The sequence below is a fragment of the Thamnophis sirtalis genome, unplaced genomic scaffold (assembly GCF_051295495.1).
Source record: "Thamnophis sirtalis isolate CommonGarterSnake01/CBP01778 unplaced genomic scaffold, rThaSir2_p1.2 scaffold_1, whole genome shotgun sequence".
Classification (NCBI taxonomy): domain Eukaryota; kingdom Metazoa; phylum Chordata; class Lepidosauria; order Squamata; family Natricidae; genus Thamnophis; species Thamnophis sirtalis.
Window position 1 is genome coordinate 80205576 of NW_028261381.1, and position 27311 is coordinate 80232886.

Below are 27311 nucleotides of genomic sequence, written 5' to 3' on the forward strand. Positions count from 1 at the left end.
TGAATAAACATAACTTTGAGTTTCAAATAATACTGATTTTGTTGTTGTCTTAGGTGACATATGTGAAAAAAATTCAGGTGCTCAGGCATGAAAATGTGCCGCTCAAACACTATACTTCTCCGCTCACACTGAAAAAAAATTAGAGGGACCATTGCTTGCCGGTCTACTTACTATTGCTGTTGTTACACGTTCTTGCTTGAATAAATGGTTACAGTTACCTCAGACACTTCCGTTTCTTCCTACTGCCGATCTAACACATCACATGGTCCTGGTGAAGCTGACCACATGGAATGGAGAGTGAGGGTTATTTATACCCTCTCTTGGGCCTTGCCCTTGAGCTTCCTGTTCCTGTGCAAGCTACTGGCTGCTGTAGGGGTCACTGCTAACTTTGTAGGCTGTCTGAGTCCCAGGCTTGGTTGAAGCTTGTTGGGTAATGCAGTGAAGGGGCTTGTTGTGACATGTGGTGAGCTCTGCTGCTAGATGGTAGAGGGCTAATCCTATTATGTCCTGAAGGGCTTTGTCTTAATTCCATCACCCTGGAGCGGAAGGTCTTTTGTTTTGTAAATACGCTGGCCCAGTCCTGCTGGAGCTATTAAGAAAGGTGGGGGCTGCTTTCCAAGAGCATGTTTTTCCTTTAGGAAAATATAATATTCAGCCCCTTTAATATATCTCAAAATATTTCATTATTCTAGGATAGGAGTGGATACTTACATTCTACAATAGTCAAAGAGCTGCCATCAAAAAGTCCCTGTCCCACATTTATTACATCAACAGGCCATTCCCCCTTCCTAAATACTGGGGCTCAAAAGCATTTAATGGTGTAATACCCAAGAATCTATGCATTCAGTTGCAGCTGGTAGCTCGTAGGCAATTATCATGCGAGCTTGTAGGTAGCCAAGCCTGAAAATCAGAGCCTGGGTGCTCCTTAGCTTCTCCTTAGAATCCTAGCAATTATAGCAATAGCAATAGCAGTAGACTTATATACCGCTTCATAGGGCTTTCAGCTCTCTCTAAGCGGTTTACAGAGAGTCAGCATATTGCCCCCAACAATCTGGGTCCTCATTTTACCCACCTCGGAAGGATGGAAGGCTGAGTCAACCCTGAGCCGGTGAGATTTGAACCGCTGAACTGCTGATCTAGCAGTAGCCTGCAGTGCTGCATTTAACCACTGCGCCACCTCGGCTCTTATATCTGCAATGGCTTTCAGACTGCCTTGAAGAATAGCAGCCATTAAATTAAAATGTTACTGGGGCATGAAATCCTCTATCCATTGCACTTGTCATGATGCAATGGGATGACAGTATCCTCAATGGGTTCAAGAAGCAGTGAAGTAAGATGTCTATTAACTGCATTTCAAGCCTATCCTGTCAGCTGAAGTTCGAAGTTCATTTCTCCTTTCATAAGACAGAAGTGGGGGGGGGGAAACTTGCAGGGATACGGAGAAAACAAAACAAAGGAGGCAAACCTGATCGTTGTAATATCAGTCCCCGGCCATCTGTCTGTTAATTGTGGTTTTGCATGTTGGTCGAAGAGATCTGTATCTATAGTATACAAATAGTGTAATTGTGTATATGGTTATAAGGAACAGGAACATAATATATGAATTGGGAAATTAAATGGAAATAACATATTCAGGAATACAAGGTTGCATAATATAAGTAATGTTTGTGTATGAGAAAGCGAGACTTAAGAGTGATGAATTGGTATAAGGGAGATATCCATGATTTTCCTTGTGACTTTCCTTTTCTAAATATTTGTTTTAATCAGATGCAATAGTCACAGAAGGTGGAGAAAATTTCAGCCAAGGGCAAAGACAGCTGTTCTGCTTAGCCAGAGCATTTGTACGGAAAACAAGTATCTTAATCATGGATGAAGCCACAGCCTCTATTGATATGGCAACTGTAAGTTCAGGGTTTCAAACGTTCCATAATGGTTTTATAAGGAGGCAAAATAATTTACTGATTACTGAAATACTGCTCAGTGTTTCCATGTATATAAGGGATTTCATTAATTGACATGTTATCTACTTCTGTAGGAAAACATTCTTCAGAAGGTTGCAATGACTGCATTTGCTGATCGTACAGTAGTGACAATTGCAGTAAGTATATTATATTTTACTGCTGAAATGTTATCGATTTGTAACTCTGAGCCTATTTATTTCCTGTTTCAAACGCAGTATCCCTTTTATTGCACTTTATATAAACACATTTGCACATCAATAAGGAACCAAATTGTCCATAATTCTCTGTAAATGGACACAACAATGGAATATGGCTGACTAATTTTATATCTTTCCAGCAATGCAACCAATAAAATAATATAAAGTCAACAAGCAAATTAATAATATGAAAATGGAATTAACATAACACCGTAGAGATTAAAATTATCTTGTTCTTTAACAATAACAAACCAAGACTACCTTTTTGATTTCAAAAACAAATCTAGTGTAAGATTCTCTGTGAAGTGAGTATATTATGTGGTTTGATGAAAATAAAGTGATAACAACTTGCATACCAGAGTGAAAAAAAAATTCAGCCAAAATAGTATATTATTTTCTGAAATGTGTATTTTGAATAGAATAATGATCATTCTATTTGGCAGTTATGGGGCCTGCATTCCAAAATATATGAAAGATGTTTAATTGGAGAAGACTTTGTATCTTTCAGAAATAGTTATATGTTGCAATTAAAATTTTAACTGTATCTGTTTGTCTTACAGCACCGGGTGCACACTATTCTAAATGCTGATATGATTATTGTCATGAAGAGAGGAGTTATTTTGGAATATGACAAACCAGAAGTTCTGCTGGAAAAAGAAGGCAGTGTGTTTGCTTCTTTTGTTCAAGCGGACAAATAGATGCAATATAAATGATTAAACCATTTGAAAGGACAGTTTTATTATCAATTTTCTAATTATGTAAAAAATCCGTAAATAAAAAATATTTAATAATAAAAATCTTAAGTCTATAAGTTCTTGAGAAATGAAGTACAATTGCTTTACCTTTTAAGTGTGAGCATCTTACTTTTCCAGTAGGAGCTACTGACATATATATTTTCCCCTGTTTTATCTCCAAGTTTCATAATGAATCAAAAATTTAAAAATAAATAGAATCAAGTTTGCATGATGAGATATTTAAATTAATGCTCCGCCAGATGTTAAACGTTAACACCTTACATTAAGCCATGTCTCTCTCTAACAGGCAAAAACCAGAAAAATAATTCTGTAACTACACCTGTAGTCATGTACATTACTGTATGTACATTTGAATATCATCACACGGATATGGAATACAGGTAGTCCTTGGGTTACAACCACAATTAAGCCCAAAATTTATCTTGCTAAATAAGACATTTGTTAAGTGAGTTTTGCCCATTTTACGACCTTTCTTTCCACAGTTAAGTGAAACACAGCAGTTGTCAAGTTAGTAACACAGGTTGTTAAGTGCGTGACCTGTCAAAACCGCAGTAGACAAAACCGCGCTCGACGAAAGTGCATACCTGACGTCATCAGCAGAGCGACGAAAAAAATTAAAAATAAATTAAATTGAAATTAAAATAAAATTAAAGCAAGCCGATTCACATAAAGGTAAGGGTTAGGTTTAGGGTTAGGGTTAGGGTTAGGTTAACGGTTAGGGTTAGGGTTAGGGTTACGTTAAGCGTTAGGGTTAGGTTTAGCGTTAGGTTAAGGGTTAGCATTAGGTTTAGCGTTAGGTTAAGGGTTAGGGTTAGGGTTAGGTTTAGGGTTAGGTTAAGGGTTAGGTTTAGGGTTAGGTTTAGGGTAAGGTTTGGGGGGGTTAGGGTAAGGTTTTCGCTTTAATTTTAAATTTACCGCTCACAGTGCGATGTTTTCGTCGCGCTGTGATGACGTCATGTACGTGCTTTCGTCGAGCGCGCTTTTGTCTACCGCAGTTTTGTGGTGGAACCGTTAAGTGAATCTGGATTCCCCATTGACTTTGCTTGTCAGAAGGTCACAAAAGGTGACCCCAGAACACTGCAACTGTCATATATATCAACCAATTGCCAAGCATCTGAACTTTGATCATCTCGTGACCATAAGGATGCTGCAATGATCATAAAGATGAGAAATTATCATAAGTCACTTTTTTTCAGTGCCTTGTAACAACTTTGAACTACAAAGTTTGAGGACTACCTGTACATGTTGGCAGGATAATAGACAGATTTAACCTAAAACTATTTCATAAGTTATTGAGACTTCAAGCCACTGGCAGCTTTACTTGTCAAAAGTAGTTAAATGAAAATATAACACAGAACCTGGTATACAGAAGCAGACATGACATGCCAAAAACTGAACAATTAGCTCCTATTAACAATTTAGCTCATGTAATAAAACAGTACAGATTATAATTGTAAAATATTCATTCTATAGCTTACTAACATTTTGCATAATTGACCAGTGGTAATCATGTGGCGTGTTAAATTTCAGTCTTCACACTTCTTATGATTTTAAAATCTCTCTATTTCAATTTAAAATTATTTCTATCAAAACCTTTATGGCTCCTAAATATGTAGAAACATGTGCCATTAGTATGGACAGAATATTCATCATTTTTAAAATAATTTTTATTAAAGGTATTATGCAATAGTAAAAAATAAGCATAAAAAAGAGCAAAGAAAAAAGAAAACAAGTAAACAAGTAAAGGATCAGCTTCCAATCTTCTTTGAAGCAATTCAAATAAATGTAGCATATATCCTTCCTCTTTAAGATTATATCATAGTTCCCTTCAAGGTTCACTCATTTTCCAGTAGATCCATGAGCCATTCATCCTGAATGCTGTGTTTTCCAATCACAGGTTTCTATGCTATTTATACACATTTTGCTCTGCCAGCACAGTACATTATGTCCTAAATGTGACAGAAAGATTTTCACTGTATTTGCATCCCATGTTAAACTTGGTTAAGAAGCATGCGCATGTTGGGGGAGATTCTGCCTGCCTGAGGGAAAGAGCACACTTGGTCTCTCAGAACCCACCTGCTGCCTAGCATAGAAAAATATAAAGTAGAGATTCTGTCAAGCCATTGAAAGACAAAAAGGAAAATGTGCTGATTTTAAAATCCACAAGCTGTCAGAAGAAAATCAAGGGGTGAAGAATAAACATTCTGCATTATCCCAGAATCACTCAGTTTCTATGATATAGCAATAGCAATAGCAGTTAGACTTATATACCGCTTCATAGGGCTTTCAGCCCTCTCTAAGCGGTTTACAGAGTCAGCATATTGCCCCCAATAACCATCCGGGTCCTCATTTTACCCAACTCGGAAGGATGGAAGGCTGAGCCGGTGAGATTTGAATAGCCGAACTGCAGAACTGCAGTCAGCTGAAGTAGCCTGCAGTGCTGCATTTAACCACTGCGCCACCTTGGCTCTTTTTATTTATTCAACTACCCCAACCCACCTCACAGGATGGTGGTTGCAGAGAAAAAGAACAGAAAGTATATGATGGTCAACATCGTGAGCTCCTGAAGGAAGGCAGGCCCTAACTCTAAACTGGCAATCTTCGTGTAATGTTTAGGTTATGCATCATTGAGATCCAGTTTGGTACAGGGGCTAAGGTGTTGGGGTACAACGCAAGTGACTAGAGGTTCTAGTCCTCTCTTAGTCATGAAAGCCACATGGGTGACTTTGGGCTAGTTACTTAATAGGGTTGTAGTGGGCAAAGAAAGGAAGGAGGGGCGTTAGGTACATATGCTGCCTTGTTTTGCCAAAAAAAAAATTGTGTGAATAGCTGTAATAGAAATATTGTATTTACCCGCAGAGCAACTTCACCCACAGAGTTTATAGCCTTTTTTATAAGAGTATAATTAAAGAAAATCTCACTTCTATCTTCTTACCGAAGGTGAGAGGCAGGCAGCGTCCTAATTATTTACACACTGTCTCCTTTAATAGACCATACATCTAGAGGCTAAAACATATGAAGACGGGTTGCAGGAACTGGGTGTGGCTAGTTTAATGAAAGGAAGGACTAGGGGAGACATGATAGCAGTGTTCCAATATCTCAGGGCCTGCCACAAATAAGAGGGAGTCAAACTATTCTCCAAAGCACCTAAGGTAGGACAAGAAGCAATGGGTGGAAACTAATAAAAGGAGAGAAGCAACTTAGAACTGAGGAGAAATTTCCTGACAGTTAGAACAATTAACCAGTGGAACAACTTGCCTGCAGAAGTTGTGAATGCTGCAACACTGGAAGTTTTTAAGATGTTGGATAACCATTTGTCTGAAGTGGTGTAGGGTTTCCTGCCTAAGCAGGGGGTTGGACAAGAAGACCTCCAAGGTCCCTTCCAACTCTGTTATTCTATTCTAATGTTTGGCCGCTGAGGTTGCTTTAGGGGGGAAGAATGAAAACTTTCTCCAACCCACCCGACTCTTCGCGGCGGGCGGCACTCTGCCATCCAGGAGTTCTGCTTGCGCCGATCCCGCGGGAAACCTTCGTGCTGGGATTTCCCGATGCGAGAGCGCCCCCTGCCGATTCCATTTGTCTCTGGCTTAGAGAACAGGCGGTCCAGCAAGGCGGTACCGCCACCTGACGACTGCCTTGCGTGGGGTTTCCTCCAAAACCCGGACGACCCCTCAGTTGGCTTGCCGCACGCCGCTGTCAGGAGCAAGTCACGAAATGCCGCCGCCTCGCCAAAGTCGAAGCGAGCTGTGATTGGCGTGCGCAGCTGGGGGAGGGGGGGACCGGACGGCGCTCGCCGGGACTGGCAGGCGGCGGAGTCGGGCCAGGGCAGTGCGAGCGCAGGCGAAGAGGCCTTGGGGCTCCGCTGGCTGGTGTCCCCGCAGCGGTGGCGGACACGTGGCTGTAGCTGGGGCAGGATCGGTGGTGGTGGTGGTGGTGGGAGGGGGTGTAGCCTACGCCAATCATGCTGTCCAGGAAGGGGATCATCCCTGAGGAATACGTGCTGACCCGACTGGCCGAGGATGTCCCGGATCACACGCGCCACCGAACCCGGGAGCGTCGGGCCAGGTTCGTGGGCAAAAACGGGGCGTGCAATGTGGCGCACAAGAACATCCGGGAGCAGGGCCGCTTCCTGCAGGACGTCTTCACCACCTTGGTGGACCTGAAGTGGCCCCACACGCTGATCATCTTCACCATGACCTTCCTGTGCAGCTGGCTGCTCTTCGCTATGATCTGGTGGCTAATCGCCTTCGCCCACGGGGACCTGGACCACAGCACCCGCCAGCTGCGCCGTCAAGACGGGCTCGGGGATCGGGAGGCGGCGGCGACCCACTTTGTGCCCTGCGTAACCGACATCAATTCCTTCACCTCCGCTTTCCTCTTCTCCATCGAGGTGCAGGTGACCATCGGCTTCGGGGGCCGCATGGTGACCGAAGAATGCCCCCTCGCCATCCTTATCCTCATCCTGCAGAACATCGTGGGGCTGCTGATCAACGCCATCATGCTGGGCTGCATTTTCATGAAGACCTCGCAGGCGCACCACCGCGCCGAGACGCTCATCTTCAGCAAGCACGCCGTGATCGCGCTCCGCGGGGGGAAGCTCTGTTTCATGCTGCGCGTGGGCGACCTGCGCAAGAGCATGATCATCTGCGCCAGCATCCGCATGCAGGTGGTGAAGAAGAGCACCAGCCAGGAGGGCGAGGTGATGCCCCTCAACCAGATCGAGATCCAGATGGAGAACCCGGTGGGGGGCAATAGCATCTTCCTGGTCTCCCCGCTCATCATTTACCACGTGATAGACAAGAATAGCCCCCTGTACGAGGTAGCCCCAGCCAGCCTCACTCACCACGAGGACCTGGAGGTGATTGTCATCCTTGAAGGGGTGGTAGAAACCACAGGCATCACCACCCAAGCCAGGACCTCTTACCTAGCGGATGAAATACTTTGGGGCCAGAGGTTTGTGCCTATCGTGTCAGAGGAGGATGGACAATACTCGGTAGACTATTCAAAGTTTGGCAACACGGTGAAGGTGCCCACTCCAAACTGCACAGCCAAACAATTGGATGAAGACCGGAGTATCATGGACACTATTTCTTTGTCACCCAAAGGCACCATCAGAAAAAGGTCTGTTAGGTTAAAGCCCAAATTTACCATATCTGAGGAGACCTTGTGACAACTCTGTGGACTTGCCTGTGACAGCAGGCATAAGAGACCTGGAGGCAGCCTCTGTTTCATTTTTCAGGTTGGTCCCATCGGTTTATGGACTGTATTTAATGTTTGTGATGCAAGACAAAGTATGTGACTCAGGGTAACATCAGGAAAACTGAGCATGCATAAAGCTTTCTTCAGCTTTCTTATGTACTGTATTTGCCCTTGAGATAGGTAAATCTCCCAAAAAGATAGACATCTCTTTTTTTTTTCTTGAGAAATTATTTTCTATGTTTGGGATTGAATTATTTCTTTTTCCACAATGAAAAGGCACTAATACTGTAATCAGCTATTTATACTTATGAAAAGACACTATAGGTGCAAGAGTGCCCATTGATGTGGCTATACTGAACGAATAAATGTATTGATTCAATTCATAATGATAACTGCATGCTTCCTTTGATTGCCAGTGAATTAGGAGGTATATTGGCTTATGGTATGCAATAGGTGATATAATAAAGTTAATTCCACATGTTGTGTTAGGACATACAGGGAAAAAGATTTTTTTTTAAAATTAGATAATTAGGAGGAAAAGCAGTCAGGATTGTGGTCTGCAAAATAAAAAATGAATTTCTGAGTAGTGCAATCCTATCCAGATATACTAAAAATAAGTTCCACTGAGTTCAGAGGGACTTATTTTTAATTCAGAGAATATAGGGTTTAACTTCAACGGGTTTAGAGTGTCATAGTCACCCTTTGCTGCTACCCCAATCTTTTTTTACTGTAAAACACTGTATATTATTTCTATGAATAATATTGAATTAATGTGGGGCACTTTTATGTAACTTACCTGCAGGAGCAGACACTTCTGTTTGAATGTTATAACTGAAAATTGATCTTTCCAGTTTTTTGAAAAAGGATAACATTTGAAAAAATACATATATTTTTAAGGAAAGAATACTGGGTAACCAACTGGTTTTATCTTTCTTGTTTTCAGTTCCAATAATATTCACTGACAAATAGAAGCAGTAGGGTTGACAAATGTAATCCTAGCTGTCATGTGAATTCCCATCTCTATCAAATGACATCACTTAATAAGTTTGCATCAAATTTTATTTATTTTAATTAATTTTTTTTTTAAACCTGCAATTTTGGACTTGGATGAGGGAGAACCAAGATTCCAATTTTACTTATCCATGAAACTCCCTGCTAACCCTGGGCCAGTGACTTTTGCTGTAGCCATACCTACCTCACTGAGTTGTATCTATGCTGCCTTGTTTCTTTGGAGTGAAAGCAGGCTAAAAATGAAATAAATATAAGTTTTATGAATTGGTACAGAATCAGGACATACTGGGGTGGGGGCAATTAACCAGAATAGGTCAGGAACTTAATTAATCTAATATATGTACAAAGATTAGACATATTAAATTCCATAATTTATTGCAAGTAAGTTAAGTAAGTTAAGGATTAGGCATGGTGATGTTATAAAAAGAGGTGTTATTTTATTTACCAAATCGCATACTGTATGCATTGAACTCCAAAGATAAAGTCTTAATGTATTTAAAATTAGCATGTATATATTTAACTATAATTGCATGCCTTAGTTTTTACTTGTAATAATAAGGCAATATTTTTATGTCATCAGTAAATCAGAAATGTCTGCAACATGGAATAAAGTGGCATAACCATGTTAATTTTATAGACCAATAACCCAAAAATAAAAAGTGCATTTGTTTAAAAAATATTAAAAAGTGTGCTATTAACATTACATGGTTTGCTATTAAGATCATGTGGTTTAGTATAATTGACTATTTTTATATGTCATGTTTACAATTTCTGCATTTGTGCCATTTTGTTCTAGGGATATGTGCGCTCTTAATTTCCCAGATGATCTTTTCAGTCTACAATATGCTTCTATTTAGTTATTGTTAAATAGTTTTATAAACAACTTTGCATTTGTTGTGGTTAAGGAATTTGAGAACTTTAATCAAAAGGTAATACATGTGCCTTTATTTCTGAATTCCAATCTCTAGCAATGCCCAAATATTAATTCTACATCTTTAGGAACACAATTATACAGAATTATTTACATTTTTGGTTAATGTAATGCATTTTATAAAAGGTGGATAATTAAACTCATCTTCCCTTTCCATATCTCAAACCACATAAAATAAGAACGCTTTTTCTGCCAAACTCCCCTTATTCTAGAAGCTGAATAAGCCATTGCATAGTTTAAATAATTAACTAGCCAATCTTGAGGATATATATTTTGCCTTTTATTAAAAGGTATAATTAGCCACAGGAGTTAATTGTGATATAAAAAAGAAATAAAACAAGCGAGTTACAAGTCAAAACATTCAAGTTTATTTTGAAGAAACAGCATGCTTCCTTTACAAATCTTTTCTCTGTCATTCCTGAGGTCAGGAGGATGAAGTTTCAGTCTTAATTAACTATAGATGAGCATCAGAAATAATACCCAAAGGAAAGATTCAAAGACAAAAGTAACTTCAGGATCTTCTTCAGAGATTTCCTGCTTTATGGCAGTTGTCCAATTCCGAAAACTCAGGGAACCTTTAGAGCAGTCTCTGATGAAGTGTGAAGAGCAGCAATCCAGAAATAAAACTGAACAGAATGACTGTATGTGAAAAACCTTTTCACTGTTAGGCCTGTTTTGTTTTCTGATCTTTCCACCCAGGAAATATATCAAAGCCACACCCACCTTACACAACTTTGTGTCCCTTCCTATATAGCCAGAGGGTTGTTGTTTTTTTGTTTATTTTTTGGCAGATGTGTAGTTGGAGGCCATGAACATCATTCAGAATCAGCCTCCTAGTCTTCCTAGCAACTAACAGCTGGAACATGGACATTTATGGAGGTTTCATTTTAGACAGAGATAAACTGAAGCACGTTCCTAATCGTCATTTTGTCTGAGGTGTCTCTGAAGTCTGATTCCAGGTTTGCTTGAGGTTCAAAGTACTGCTCCACCTTTATCTGAACAAAAACAAATAATCGGAGCTGTCACTCAAACTCTGTTAACCTGCTCCCTGCTGCATCAGATGGTATCTTCAAATAGTACAGCAGGTGGTTTCCTTCTCTTCACCCCTCATTAACTGTCATCTAAGCCATAGGAACTGTCACGTTCAACATCTGTTGCATCCTTTCATGTGGCACATTTCTTACCTAGAATTTCTACCATAAAAGACTGAGGAAGTTACTTGGATAAGCAGCGAAACGTTTCAAACCCAAAAAGAAAATAAGTCCTGTTGCCATAACTAAACTTGCAGGCAACTCTACTTGGATGATTGAGAATCTTCATTGACATATTCCACCATGAAACTATATAAGGGGATCTTCTGTAGTTAAGATTGTGGTTGCATTTGTTCACTTAACAAACATTTTTTCTTTAACATACATTCAGATCATGGTTTGGTTGCTTACAGATTTAGTGTGCACATCCATACTTCCAGTTTTATGTAAGATGGTTATTTTTTTTCCTATCTGCTCTTCCATTCTTAATCTTCCACTTTTAATCAGAATAAGAACAAAACATTACAATCATCAAGTGGACACGGCTTGGAGGATTTCTATCCCAACCAGAGGATAGGACATTCAGAGCTTCCCTACAAATGATTACTTAGATTCGGTTTGAACTCCAAACCTCTCTTTGTGACTCCACTTGCCATCTGTGAGGCCTCCTCTCTTACCATCTGACTCCCTCTGTCCGCAGACCTTGGGCTTTTGGACTGCAGCTTGTTCCCTATATACGAACTTAGGACCTTCGGCCTTGGGTGCCTTTGTTATCTTCAACATCACAAGGTTCCTCCTAAATTTCTACTATAAGAAAAGCCCAATCCATTAAGTCTTATCGTCTGGGCGGCAGAGAACAAATTTTTGCCTTTTTCCCTGTGGACAGTTTGTGGATAATGAAGGAATGATATCACCCACTCTATTAAAACTGATTTGGTTGACATGGAATCACCTTTAGTTTAAATTCAAAACAGCAGTGTACTGTCATAATGGGATATCTTTATAAGTATATCTGTTCTACTAGCAATCCTAACAACTTTGAGGTTTTAGTTCCAAAGTCAGAACTGTCCAACAAAGAGCAGAAATAAGGACTGAGAAGTTTTTATATAGATCAGTTCATCCTTGTGGTCATCTTGAATATAAAACTTAAATTTGATCTAATTTTATTTTGAAATAGTTTTGGTTTTATTCCTTATGGTTTTTTAATTGTTTTTATCAGGTGGGTTTCAAATCCCGGTGCTATCAGTTTACTAGTGCTTGTGGGCGCGATGCTTCTGCACATGTGCAAACGCATCCGGCGAGTGAACGGAGCCGCCAACCGCGGTCACTACCAGTTTGGCCGATCTGGGCCAAACAGGGAACAACTCACCTCTGGTTTTTATGGTATACACTGTTGTGAGTCATTTTCTGAGTCCAAAGTTATGAAAACATAATAAATATTAACCCAATTGCACAGAATGTAGATTGTGTGTGTGTGTGTGTGTGTGTGTGTGTGTGTGTGTGTGTGTGTGTGTGTGTGTATGGGAGAGAATAAGGATCAATCTCATCAATCCATTTCAGGATTAAGATCTCTTCAGTGAACATTGTAAATGTACTCTACCAGCTTGGTTCAATGTGGTTTAGTGGATTTCAGAAACTAGGGTTTAGAGAGAAAGTTTGGTTCAAAGTTACCCAGCCAGCTATGTGTCAGGACAGAGCAGAACTTGTATCTTAGAGTATTTTGGAGCATGTACCTAGCAAAGAACTACATAATTTTTCCTCAGTTGAGAGATGTGAGAGATTCAAAGCTCCTCCAGGCTTCAAGCCAACTCCTATTAATTCCCAGAGTTGGGAATTTCCTAAATTCAGGAATCACCTGCTATGTGGAAAAGTGAGATGAATGTGGTAAAATATTGCTCCCTCCTAAACAATAGCTCTCAGAGGGAATGGAGGAACTGTTTTTGCCATAATGACTTGTTAAATCAATACACAGGCTATAAATCATAATCTTGGCTCGCCAAGGACATTAAAATATGGCTAAGATTCAAATACATTTCAATAGGTCCATAAAGGACCTATTGAATGTAAAGGCCTTCAAGGTACTGGGTAGGAAATCAAAATGGCAACAAAAACAGAAATATGAGCTATTTGTTGAATTTTGGATAAAATGAAATTGTATTCATTTCAATTTCAAAGAAAATGACTTTAAAAAAAAGAAATGTTTTTCAGAACAATAGTTTGGTATCCTAAATAGTCCACACATATAAATAGAACAGGGGGAGTCAAACTCGATTTCATTGAGGTACGTATCAGGGCTGGTTTGACCTCGGGGGCTGAGGTGGACGTGGCCAGCTCAATGTCACTCGTATCAGGGTGCCTGTGGTGGTCTGAGTTTTCTGCTAGTGAAAATGGGCTCCTGAACTCTGTTTCGGCTACGATGGCCTCCTGCAACCCTCTGCTAGCAAAAATAGAGTTCGAGAGGGCTGCCCATAGTCCTCCCGAGCTCCGTTTTCATTGGCAGAGGCACTGCAGGCTGACCCTTCACTGTTTTCAGGCCCGCCCTGTGGGGAAGATCTAAACACCACACACACCAGATCCAGCCCGAGCCTTCAGTTTGACACCCCTGCACTAGAATTTAGAATTAATTTTTCCAGAAATGGGATTCTCACTTTTTCGTTTAGTGTATTTTATTTATTTATGTGTTACATTTATTTGTTGTCTATCTCACTCGGGGGCTATCTTACTTTGGGCCTGTTCTAGGTGGTCCCAGGTTAGGGACTTGAAAACTCCTCCCCACCACATTTTTAGAGATCTATAGAACTCCAGTGAGAGTTCTAGTCCTGCTCTAGGGACAGAATCAGCTGGATGATTTTAAACCAGACACACCCTCTCAACCCTAGGAGTGACCCAGTGACAAGCCACTTGTTAAATCTTGCCAAGAAAACTGCAGTGATTTGTCCAGGCAATCATAGAAGCCAATACACAGATACACAAAGATTTCCCTTGAATATCAGGATTGGGGAATAATAATATTTAACCATGCAAAAGATATTTAGCAATGGGGCAGGTAGACTCTGCTTAATTGGAGACTGAATGTTCAAAGTTTTGGGATGCTATTAAATGCATTTCTGCTGTGGTCAGAGATTTAGCCAGATGATCTGCATTTTTCAACCTCTACATTTTATGATTCTTTGAATAAAATGGGGAGTTATTAACAAGGCCAAAAAGACAGTAAGGAAAAACAATATAAGCAAATGTACAGTTTTTAAAAATAATTTTAAAAATGAGTATCCCACATAAGGATACTGGGGGATGCATTCAGACCTCATTCCAAGTCTGTCTTGCAAAATGTTATAGCAGCATTTTAAAAAAAGAAATCTAACACCTAAGACAGTGCCAAGGAGATGATCAGGCATATCCACTTGGACAGTACTAATCTATCTGGCGTGTAGGGGACTATATCCAGACCAAACTTCTTTCTTAGTGACAGCACAATCCACTGGTTCAGTTTTTGCCTGGAGAAAGATCATTACACCTGGGACAGTATGCCCATTAATGTTGAAATCAGCCTCCTCCAACCTGGAATCCTTCAGGCCTATTGGATTACATCTCCCATCATTCCACACCAGTCTGAGCACACTGAAGTGTTGGGATAGTAGTTTAGCATATCCAGAAAACTTCAGAATGGAGAAAGATGCATGGTTGAACCTTTCTCCTGGGCCGAATAAGGCTGAGCCTGAAACATGCAAGTACCTGGTTTGCCATGCAGGTATCCAGAAACCATCCCATATTTGGAAGTCCAGCACAGCTGATGCCCCATAATAGGGAGCCTTCATAGGTTGTATGATAACAACTTGTACAATTGAAATTGAATAAAAAGTGGGGGAGGGATCTCGCACAAAATAATCTCTGTTGTTCTCACTTGTAGGTTATTGTGTGAGTTTCTGGCTGAAGTCAGAGGCAGAGAATTGCATTCTTGTCTTCTAATGCATGGTTGAGGGAGATCTTCATGAAGGAGGTGTTCCAGAGGTGGCATTTAGCAGGTTCTGACCAGTTCTGGAGCGCCAATAGTGGAAATTTTGAGTAGTTTGGAAAACTGGTAAATACCACCTCTGACTGCCCCCCCCATCTATTCTCTACCTCCCAAGTCCCAGCTGAATGGGAGGGAATGGGGATTTTGCAGTAACCTTCCCCTGGAGCAGGGAGAGAATGTGGATTTTGCAGTAACCTTCCCATGGAGTACAGAAGGAATGGGGATTTTGCAATAACCTTCCCCTAGAGTAGGGAGGGAATGGAGACTTTACAGTATGCTTCCCCTGCCATGCCCACCAAGCCATGCCCACAGAACCAATAGTAAACAATTTTGAATTCCACCACTGCAGTGGTCTCTCACCATGGCCAAGTTGATCATTGGACAACTCCTGAAGAAGCTGCAGGAATATGTGAAAAAGAAGAACCAAACATTGTGCCTCCTTTATTAGGTAGAACATTGAGAATATCACATGATTCAACAGCTTTCTTCTTCAAGTTATGTGACACAATAACAACCACATGAGAAAGAGATGACAGTTTAGTCCAGGGAGGAGGAATTGACTGAAACGTTAACACAAATAATAGAAGGTGAGATGCCCAGTTTATTTGCTTCGTCCAAGGTAAGTTTTCTTGCTTATATTTGGCTTCTGTTAAAGGTAGCATACATTTGAAGGCCCCAGGCTAGACAGTCCTTGTCGTTTCCCAGGTTCCAAATGCAAAGAATCCAGAGTTGGTGTAATAGGAGCAGGGTTGCTCAAGGCAGTGGAGTGAGTAAACACTTTGGTATGTCCTAAAGACATGGTCTCTCTCAGAGGAGCCCTCATCACGCAGGAGGCATTCCAGCAGCTGTCTCTTGATGGGCTTCCCAGTCACAACAGGACTAAGATGGAATAAACAAGCACGTGCGAATAAATAAGGAGGTTGAGGAAAATAATCCTAAACTCCCACCTCCTTCATTAAACTTTAAATTTAAAATTGACTAAAATCCTTCATTCAACAGATTAATTATTGATAACAAAGCCAAAATAATTGCTCCTCACAAATCACCACATGGATATTTTATATAATTGGATTCCCAATATGTCACCTTCCATTGTGAATTCTTTTTCTCAGTATGAAATATTTCAGAGCAGCAATGCTTCACGTCACCTGCAGCTCACCCTGATCTGCTGGAAAAGCTCAACTGCTTTCCTTTAGCCTTGAAAGAAAGAAGCGATCAGAGAAACAAAGAAGGTAAGAAAGAGAATGGGTGGCCCGACCTATTCAGACTCCACTCCCTGATGGCTTCACCCCTACTCCGAACATGAAACTCAGCACAGTCAACCTATCCCATTACTGCAACCTTGTGTAGCTTGGCATCTTCTTGACCTCTTCAACTGCAACTCCCATTATGCCTGACCAAAATCTATTCTCAAGGATAAATTCTATGTTATTAAAAGGGGGGAAAATCAGTTTAAATTAGTGATAATGTTTTTAGAGGAATGCAGCCCAGAGTCACGTTGTTTTAAATTGGATAGCCTCCTAGCTCTTAAAAATAAACGAGTAAGTAAGTAAGCAAGCAAACAAACAAACTGTCCTAAGCTGGTTGAAGCTTATAATTCAGGAAAACATCTTTAGAAAAAAGAATGTCAAAAGAACCAGGTTTTTTTTGTGGTATTGAATTCACGCATTTCTCTAACCGGTGGGTTCTTTTAACCATAGTTGCTTGAACAAGCCACAATGGCTAGAATAGATTCACAGAAGGCACTATACTATAAAACTTCAATTAGCAACCACATTATCTGGGTTCACATGGGACATTAAGCTATAAGGGGATTTTCTTGGCTTTGTCTTGGTGACTTAAACTTAAAAGAGAAGTTGTACTGCTCAGATTTCTTCATCTTTACCACATTTGAACAATTTGATTTTCTTTGCCATGTGTTGCTTGTGCCTTCTTGTGATCCCCTACCTGCAGAGGGAGGGAAGATGACTTGAGGTTCGGCAGAACACAGGGACATCCTGAAGAGGGACTGAACTAACACCGGTTTCTTTAAATTAAATCTATGATTAAATATGTCCCAGTTCTGAAACAGTCCTTGCATTTTGATTAATGAAAAGACAACTCTGCAAATTTGAAGTGTGTTTAAACATTTCAGTTAACTGTGTAGCAAATGATGCTAAATACTATTTTTGATTAGGCAAGAAGCGGTTATGTAACACATAACTTCTGATAAAAACAGTGTGGAGCTATTATTGTGGTTTAACCCTTTTAAAATACAATTCTCTTTTGATCATTTATTAAGTTATATACTACTACTACTAATAATAATAATAATTATTATTATTAGTAGTAGTAGTGGTAGTAGTAGTAGAAGTAGTAGTAGTAGTAGTAGTAGTAGTAGTAGTAGTAGTAGTAGTAGTATATAATTGTATAATTAGTATATAATAATAATCACTAATCTTGGCTGCGCAAGAACAAGCTATCCGCACAAATGCCATTAAGGCCAAAATCGAAAAATCCTCTGATGATGCCAAATGCAGACTTTGCAAAGAAGCTGATGAAACTGTTGATCACATACTCAGCTGCTGTAAAAAAATCGCGCAGACTGATTATAAATTGCGGCACAATTCAGTAGCGCAAATGATCCATTGGAATTTGTGCAAAAATTATAATATTAAAACAGCAACAAACTGGTGGGAACATCAGCCTGAAAAGGTCACTGAAAATCAGATGGTCAAGATCTTGTGGGATTTCCGTATACAAACGGACAAAATACTGGCGCATGTTACACCAGACATCACACTGGTTGAGAAAAATAACATCACAATCATAGACATTGCAATACCAGGTGATAGTAGGGTCGCCGAGAAGGAACATGAAAAAATCGCAAAATACCAGGACTTAAAAATCGAAATTCAATGACTATGGCACAAACCAGCAGTGGTAATTCCAGTGGTAATTGGCACACTGGGTGCTATTCCAAAAGCACTGGAATTACATTTAAAACAGTTAAAAATTGACAAAATCACCATCAGTCAAATGCAAAAAGCCGCACTGCTTGGATCTGCATGCATATTACAAAAATACTTTACGATGTCCTAGGCCTCTGGGTGGGGCCCGACTAGTAACCAATGCCAAATCCAGTGAAACAACTGGCCGCTGTGATAAAATTGTATAATAATAATAATAATAATAATAATATCCTTTATTATTAAATATACACTAACAATAATAATATGTCCCTTGATAAGTTATATATTATGAAATGAAATTAGTATATCCAGGAGTTGATGTGTAGATAAGTAAAGCAGAGAAGTCTAACCACTAATCATTTGTCTGTAAGATGAATTACTTTTCTTTAACTTTTATAATAAATTCAATTTTATCCTGAGAGGGTCATCTTAGATTTGCCAAAGAAATAATAATAAAGACTGAACTATTTTTATCTGTTTGACTGCTATCTCCTGTTTAAAATCTTGCCACTACTTTACAAGAGTTTACAATTGTAATTAAATAAACTGTAGTTAAAACAAGTATAAAACCGCCATTAAAACAATAATGGAGGACAAAAGTAGCAATTTTTTTATAAATGTATAAATTTAATGTAAATGTATAATTAAATTTAATTTAATGTATAATTTTTTCTACTTTTTCTGAATTTTTTAAATAATAGCATTCTATAAACAAAATGTATTTATACTTTTTCAAATTGTTTAAAAAATGTACATATATACAAAAAAGCATAATAGCCAATTAAAAATAATAATCTTAAAAGGAACTATTTTAATAAAACATCTCTAGTTTTACTAGAATACAAACGTCATGTTATGCTGACCAATCCACACCCCATCAAACTGGGATTAAGAGTAAAAATAATGAAAACTATGATTGTCCAAAACTGCTGCATCCAGAGTTTTCCTGAGGGGGAGATGGAATACCACCTCTTTAAAAGTTCTATTATTTTTAAAATAATAAAAGCATTTATTGTTGCTTGGATCGTTTGTATATCCCCTCCTGGAAGACATTATCCAACCAGGTAAACATGGATCTAATATACAGTTGGCTACACCCACAGCTCTGAAGACCTTATCCACTTCCTTAGATTTAACCAGAGGTGGGTTTCTGCGAATCAGGTGAACCAGTAGTGGCAGCAGCAGGAGGCTCCACCCACCCACCTGGCGGAGCGGGCATGAGCAAACCGGTAGTAAGAAAAATGGAAACATACCACTGCATTTAACGGGTTCAAATTCTTCTCACGTAACTACATTAATCCCAGTCCAAGAATTTTGCACAGCTGAAGTCTAACTCAGAGTGCATTCAAACAACAATTCAAACAATTTTATCCAAAGGATGGCTAGAATAATCTTCACCATGGTCTTGTAGATGTTTGTAGGTTCTTCCTTTTCTGGAAAGGTGCCACCTGGGCTTTCAATATACTCACATCTGCCACCCCTGAGCAAAAGCAGTGAGTGAAATGGCTAGAGTTGATTTCAGAGACCTTTAATATCAGCTGTGAGGTTGAGCCAAGATAGGAATTTTTTGAAGGATTACTTTGTAGCGAGAAAAGTAGCAAAACATAATTATTTTCCAACTGTTATTGCATCTGCAGAGAGCTTACTTTGAAGGAGTTCATAATGGTTATGACTCATGGTGATGATGTTACGTTTCCTCAAGATCAGAGAAATCTTGGAATTGGAAGAGAAAGAACAATCAACTCATTTAAGCTTTGGAACATATTTCAAATCATATCACAATAATCTAAGTATAGTAACTCAGTCAACTGCTCCAATTGTCTTTCAAAAAGAGCATTCCATGCTGTTGTAAGACTAAGAACCATGGAAGTAATATTATAAGAAATAAATTCAAATAAACTATTGCTGTTAGATACATTCAACATTTAATTGCAAAAGGAAAAGATTGGTGTACTTAAGCTTCCTTTTCTATATGTCTTAAGAAACAAAGTCATGGATGATAATAAAACCCAGTGAATATTTTTGTTAAAATAGCAGTATTGTGACACAAAATCTCCTCCTTTTCAACATGTGGGTAGTGTCATAATGAATATATAAAAGGGGCAGGACTTATGTCATGTTAATGTGATGTTTTCATCAGATGGATCGGTTAGAGCATCATTGCCAACTTTACCAGAATAGATCATCAAACAATTTTTCATTATCCTCAATCTATCAGTTTATTAGCTTTAAAATGGCACCTTCAGTATGTCTCATACAAACAGAATAACATGGCCATCACAGAGGAATTGAAGGGGAGGCAGTTTACTCGTTGAAATAAGTCAGCCCTATTTATGGCTCACTTTTTGCATTTTGATATATTTTTTAAGAATTTCTGCCTTTTAATATAGATGATATCTGCCACATCAGCAAGTTCTGAATCGAATGGACATAGTTTGGGGAACTTTTAAGCCTTTTTTCAAAAGATAACATGGTGCAGTCTTGTACGATTTTTGATCCATTATAGTTATATACTTCCTTCCTTTCCCTGTGCAGACAGACATGGATAGTTAAGTCATAATAAACTAGAGCAATGTGGGAGCAGGCTGGATGCCTCTCAAGAGGTGATCTGAATACATAGCCTCCTGATCTAGAATAAAGGACCATCACTAATAGTTACATACTGATTGTGGGCTGTTTAGCTATTAAAAGCATCAAAAGATGGATCATGTGGGTCACAGATATCAACAGCCTTTATAAGCAGATACAGCAAAAGACTTGCTTTCCCTCAATAATGTCTATGATGGAGTGACTAACAGGCCACTACAAAGCTCTTTTCTTTATATAGCTAACACTGCTTACACTACAGTTTTCCTCTTTCCATTGTTATTATTAGATAACAATGGAAAGAATTTGGGATCCATTATAACAATTGGGAGATAATTGCATATTCAGTTGTTGGAAAACAGTCACTGGTCTGGATACTCTTTCAATCAATAGAGTATTTATATATGTATCCAATTTACCTATTGTGTTCAGTGTTAAGCTTTTTTCCTCAGTAGATGTTGAATGTTTAACTTCACATCGTATTGTCTTCCCAAAGCGCAGTTCTTTTGGATTTAAGTATATTTTACTAACAAAATAACATAAGTGATCTTCTCCAATCTCAATTCTTCTCAATTCCTGGGATTGATATTTTCAGGTATTTTTCTCCAGCCTTGGTATCATCTGACTTGTATATCATGAGGTGCAAATTGTGATATAGAAATTTCAAGGAGGATATATTGATGATCTTGGCTTGCCTTTATTTCAGTCAAAACAGGCCGTTTGACTAAATGAGAAGGGGGGGATGGAATAGAAATAACTATGTAAATAATATGTTTCCAGACCTTAATGTCAGGACTGCAGTCATCTTTTCTTTTGGATCTTTGGCCTACCACACTTTCTATTATTCTACTATGTATTTTCTATTGTGGGAAAATGGGACGGGGGATTGTAAGGATTTAGATGTTATGTAGCCATAACAAAATTCAGCTCTCTTAATAAATTGGAACTTTGAGCAATACTTTGCCTTGGACTCTGATTTACTTTTGGATGCTATTTGGAACTCTGACACTTGATTTATTATGAATAATGCAAAAACAATGTTTAATACAAGAAAACACTGTAATGATTGATCCTCTGGAGTCTTGCATAATGGAACTATTGCATGACACCACTGCAGAAGACCAACTGGACAATTTTTACCAACTACAAGGTGAAGACACTTTCTGCACCATTTGCAACAAAACCCAATGAATTGTCAAAGAAGAAACTGAGATAATTATGAGCACTTATGCTTCCAGATATGTTACATCTGGGCTGTGGCTTAATTCCTGGTATCCATAGCACAAATGACACAATAAGACAGACAACAGTGCTATAGACAGAGAGATTTTCTTTGAAGTAACATTGCAGATATAACATAGGAAATGGTGATGTGATATACTCCTCACCTGTTAAATTTTATTACTTTTAATAAACCCTAAAAGAAAAAACAGAACCCAACTTCACCAATAGCAATAGCAATAGCAGTTAGACTTATATACTGCTTCATAGGGCTTTCAGCCCTCTCTAAGCAGTTTACAGAGTCAGCATATCGCCCCCACAGTCTGGGTCCTCATTTCACCCACCTCGGAAGGATGGAAGGCTGAGTCAACCTTGAGCCGGTGAGATTTGAACCGCTGAACTGCTGAACTAGCAGTCAGCTGAAGTGGCCTGCAGTACTGCACTCTACCCACTGCGCCACCTTGGCTCTAACATCAGAAGACAACTAAATAAATAAAAATTGGTACGTACCTGGAAGTTTTAAATACACTTCTCTTGTTAGGCTTTGTCAATTTTTCGTGGTTCACCTTGAAACAAATAGCCTTGTTACAAACTGAAGCGGTGGCTCTTAGTTCAAACACGGAAGTTAATTTGTAACAACCATAACAGAGAATGTCTAAATCCTCTGTGACCACACCGTTCGTTAGTGAATTATCTCCCAGGAGCCACTGTGTGCCTATTTTTTTAGGATTGAAATCTGTGACATCACAAGTTAAAGTTACACTTTGTCCATAATCTGCATCACTTGGTTCAATAACAATATTTGAAAGTTTGGGAAAATCTATAAAAGTGAGAAGACAGAAATCAACATTAAACAAGGAATCACTGTTAAATGCAAACAATACCCTAATATACAGAGCATCAAATGAGTTAAGTATAATTTTTAACATTATATTGTTAACACAGGAAAGAAGGAATCGTTGTTCAACGAGAACTTGTGCTGTTGCAATAGATTAACAGCACTATTTCACATAGAGCAGTGCTCATACATGAAATCAGCTCTCAATTGATTTAAACAAATAGCAATTATTTCTGTTTCCCTGCTTCTTGTGCACGTGTTAGTCATGCAGTGTAGTATCAGTGCTTCTCACTATTTGGTTTGTTTCCACCCATTAGTAGATGGCATGTTATTGTATACTGGTATGAACTTAGAAGTAAAATGTGTGTAACAATACTACAAACTTTATCTATTTATCTATCTATTTATCATCTATCTATCTATCTATCTATCTATCTATCATCATCATCATCTATCCTCTATCTATGGCTATGGTGGTGCAGTGGTTAGACTGCAGTACTGCAGGCTACTTCTGCTGACTGCCAATAGTTTGGCAGTTGAAATCTCACCAGGTTGACTCAGTCTTCCATCCTTCTGAGATCGGTAAAATGAGGAGCCAGGTTGTTGATGGCTATATGCTGACTCTGTAAACCGCTTAGAGAAGGCTGTAAAGCACTATGAAAAGGTATAAAAGTCCAAGTGCTATTGCTATCTATCTACCTTGACAACTGAATCCTATTTATTACAGTTGCAGAATCCCAGGGTGATGTGATCACCTTTTGTGACTTTCTGACAAGTAAAGTTAATGGGGAATCCAAATAACCAGGTTACTACCTTAACAACTGTCTATGGAGATTCTCAGTCATCCAGGTCATGGTTGTCCCAAAGGTATTTTTTTCAAGAGGCAACTGGACTTTCTGGCTTTTCTTTGAAGACTTTAACCCCTCTTTCAAACCAGTGATCCCCTCTGTCCATGCATTTATGAAGTGGTTGTTTGTTGTACAAATGGTTGTTGTTTTACATTGGGAAACAAAATAAACACTTCATAAATGCAAGGCACAACATAGGAGAACAAATACATCAGGACTAGATTCATCTGCATTTAAAATACAGTGGCTACTCTTTTGAAGATAACAAAGTTCATATTTTGGATAAAGAGGATTGCCGGTTTGAAAGAGGGATCGAAGAGGCCATCTATGTCAAAACTGAACATCCCTATCTCAACAGAGGAGGAGGGATACAACATCATCTATCTCCTATCTACAACAGAGGCCTTTCAACAGTTCCAAGAAGGCTCCACACCCATTTGCACCACTCAGGTGACTCTGATGACACAGATAAATCTCCAGGTGACCTTAACAATCCCCTAAAAGAATGCAAATGACCAGCTGTCGGCAAGGAGTATAAATCCTTCCATTTCCCAGCATCCAGTCAGAGCTGAAGAAGCTTCTTGGATGAGAACTGAAATGTCTTCAAAGACAAAGCAGAAAGTCCAGTTGCCTCTTGAAAAAAGCACTTTTGGGAAAACCATGACCTAGTTGACTGAGAATCTCTATAGACATTCCAAGGGACATAGATTTTTTTATAGCAATGATAACAATCACCTTTCAGCATGACTTTATATCCCTCCCGTACAATTTTCCTGCAATGATTTATTTCAACAAAGAATTCCACTTCATGGTCTTCTGCGCTGGGTGTAAAGGTTATTTCACTTGTCCTGGAGTACAGCTTTGACATTCTGTCCAACTGCGGCTCCCCTGTTTTAATTGTAGCATCTGTGAGCTCTTCAAAGCCCTTTCTCCAATAAATGTCACACTCAGGTGGATGGTATTTTGTCAATGAGCAACTCAATGTGATGGGTTTCCCACACTCAGGTATAGGAGGCTTACATTCAATTTTGTAATCTTTGGAGAGGGGAATACAACAGCAAATGACAGAGTTAGTATTCAGTAGAGAGCTGTGAAGTCAAAACACAAACTTCTCTTTCCACATTAGTGTTTAGCTTATGCAACTATGTGCCAATGTCATCCAAACACAATAAAATGCCAAATGGATATAAATTAGAAATCTGGTGAAAAAATGAAATAGAAAATGGCCTCAATGATAAAATAATATCAGATGAAGATTTCTAATTTGATGAGGAATTGGATTTTTGGTTGCTATGGAACATTGCAGAAAGAGCACATGTACGCACTAAAAAAAAAGAGATCCTGTAATCTACACATAGATGCAACTAAAGTTATTAGTATATATTTGCCCATTTTGTACATCTGACTTCTAGCTATTTGGCAGTGGCAAGTGTTACATAAAACTACACCATAAACCATCAAAGAGTAACCTACATAGCAATATCCCTTTCTGCTTCAGAATAATATTGCATGAAAGAACTGAGTTGATTTCAAATAATAAAGTTAAAGCCTCGCCTGAGAACATATACAGCTTCTCCATTACCATGTTGGTCCTTGTGATGGTTGATTCTAATCTGGATCTTTATGGCTTTCAGAAATATATATCTTAGCATGTATGGCATAGATTCTGCCAGGACGGTTTACACTGTGTCCAACATTTTAATTTATGTTTAATAAAAAACTTTTTAATTAAAAAAAAGAAATCTAACATCTGCTCAATTGTATAGGAAGGAGGGAGGGAGGGAGGGAGGGAGGGAAGGAAGGAAGGAAGAAAGGAAGGGATTTTCTGACCTAAATATCGATAGATGCAATTATACACCTATTGTAAAATGAATCTCATTCTGAGATGTATGGAATGTTATTCTGAGAAAGGAAAATTGAATTGAATTCACACCTTGTAGTAATTTGGAAAAAGAAGAATTGAAAGAGGGAGCAACAAGAGAAAAAGTAAGGAATCGTGACTATGATTACAACAGAGGTAAAACTTTAGAAGTGTCAATTGGTAAAAGAGTGGAATTACATCAGGTTTTTATTTATTTATTTGTTTACTTTATTTTAATTTTTTGCAAAACCTGCACTTTATTGGAATTACTCTGTGACTTAGGCCTTAAGATTTTTTCAAGCTGCAGATTGTTCGGCACGGACAGATAAACTCCACGGAAAGGGATCATGCAGATTACTTTTATTAATCAAATCAACAACTCACAGTAAATGAAGCGATTCTTCTGAGGTACATATAATCTGTTCCCAATTCACATAGGTGAAACGAGGTAGTTTTGTCCCCATATTGAGGAAGAAAAAATAGCTCTCTATAGTGCTGAAATTTTAAAAAGCCCCGCTGGTCTGCACATAGCAAGTTTTCCCTGCAGCCCATCAGAAGTCTGATCCAGTGGCCAATCAGAAACACAGACATAAAACTACATTTCCCAGAAAGCAATCCCTTAAGGGGATTCTTAATTCCTAAACTAACTATTTACTCTGACCAGCACAGAGTGAAACATACAATGTACAACATAGGATAATAAAAATTGTAAGTTTTCCTGCGCCACTTACCCATAGTGTTCATCTGCCATGCAGATTCTTTGTATGTTTTTGATCCTTCAAGCTTAGCTCTGCAGACAAGCCTCTTTCCATAATCTTCCACTTGTGGGCAATAGTGGATCTTGCTGATACAAAAGTAAAGCCCATCAGTTCCTTTTGTGTGTGGAGTTGAAAAGGAACTGTCTAGAATTCCATCATCGTTATTCCAACAGACTTCAAGGGTTTCCGGAAAATAAGAATGAATTTTGCAACTAAGAGAGAGCGGTTCATTTGGTCTTGGCACATTCGTGGAACAATGAATTTCATGAAGCACTGGTAAGGCTAGGAAGAAAACGAAAAGGTTTCAATTCAAGCAGCAAAATATGATGTTCAGAGATATGCCCAGATAATAGTGAAGCACCTTCAAAGCCAATGCATGAGTCTTCCAAATCTTTGATTACATCTCTTACTATTTTTCCTTGCCCACTATTTCGTAGCTGTTTATTTACACAAAGCAAGGGAGAACCAAGCCAAACCCATCTGGTAAGAAACCCTGACTGCAGAAAAATCAGTATCCCTGGGAGTTGAAAGGTCAAAAGTCTTTTGTTGGATACATCATCCCTGGACCACAAAATTGTTTCTTTATGGTGCGGAATAGAAGGATCAATTAGTGTCCTAGTTTCCATTTGTGTTTGGCTGCCATTATATACTTAAAAGGGTTAAAGCTGGAAGAACCAAAGGCCCTCCTCCTTTGGACTATCCATGCTAAATAACCACAGTGGTGTTTCCACTAGAAAGTTCTGTTCTTCTCTACACACATATGGGTAGATACACAGATAATGTCCTTTTTGTATGTGTGTCATTTGCGTTTTTCTCTCTTTACTTTTGTCTGCCTTTTATCCTGTTTTGCCGGTTAACTATTTTTAGTCTTGGCAGATGTTTCACAAATAAAGAGCAAGCTCTTTTTTTTGTTAGCTGAAATGAATGATGTATATGCAGCTCTGATCTGAATAAAGGGATTGACTGGGATGTACTGTGTGCAAACTAAACTGAAAATTATCCACAGTAATTTTCCAACAAAGAGGAATGGTGGGAAATATCTCTGATCTAGATCTCTATCAGTATTCAGATCTGATACTGGTACTAGAACTTCATGTGATTTTGATTCTATACCTCTATTAATGCAATCCTGGGTTGCATTAACAGAGGGA

General features: G+C 38.8%; 3 protein-coding genes across 8 annotated transcripts in view; 2 read left to right on the plus strand and 1 right to left on the minus strand.

Annotated features, from left to right (window-relative positions):
* The window catches only part of ABCC8 (ATP binding cassette subfamily C member 8), a 60734-nt gene extending 57727 nt beyond the window's left edge, over window positions 1-3007 (plus strand). For all 4 annotated transcript variants that reach the window (XM_087717215.1, XM_087717205.1, XM_087717222.1 and 1 more), the window contains 3 exons: window positions 1768-1901; window positions 2036-2098; window positions 2719-3007. In XM_087717215.1, the coding sequence (XP_087573341.1) occupies window positions 1768-1901; window positions 2036-2098; window positions 2719-2856 (335 nt within the window). In that variant the 3' untranslated portion in view covers window positions 2857-3007. The remainder of the gene's footprint in view (window positions 1-1767; window positions 1902-2035; window positions 2099-2718) is intronic.
* Window positions 3008-6847: 3840 nt separating this feature from the next.
* The window catches only part of KCNJ11 (potassium inwardly rectifying channel subfamily J member 11), a 159906-nt gene continuing 139442 nt past the window's right edge, over window positions 6848-27311 (plus strand). The window contains exon 1 of the mRNA XM_087717273.1: window positions 6848-8152. Coding sequence (XP_087573399.1) covers window positions 6875-8083 — 1209 coding nt within the window. The 5' untranslated portion in view covers window positions 6848-6874 and the 3' untranslated portion in view covers window positions 8084-8152. The remainder of the gene's footprint in view (window positions 8153-27311) is intronic.
* Window positions 18267-27311, minus strand: part of LOC148049584 (uncharacterized) — a 114038-nt gene continuing 104993 nt past the window's right edge. For all 3 annotated transcript variants that reach the window (XM_087717246.1, XM_087717257.1, XM_087717253.1), the window contains 4 exons: window positions 26134-26442; window positions 24277-24576; window positions 22366-22675; window positions 18267-19761 (listed from right to left, as the gene is read on the minus strand). In XM_087717246.1, coding sequence (XP_087573372.1) covers window positions 19752-19761; window positions 22366-22675; window positions 24277-24576; window positions 26134-26442 — 929 coding nt within the window. In that variant the 3' untranslated portion in view covers window positions 18267-19751. The remainder of the gene's footprint in view (window positions 19762-22365; window positions 22676-24276; window positions 24577-26133; window positions 26443-27311) is intronic.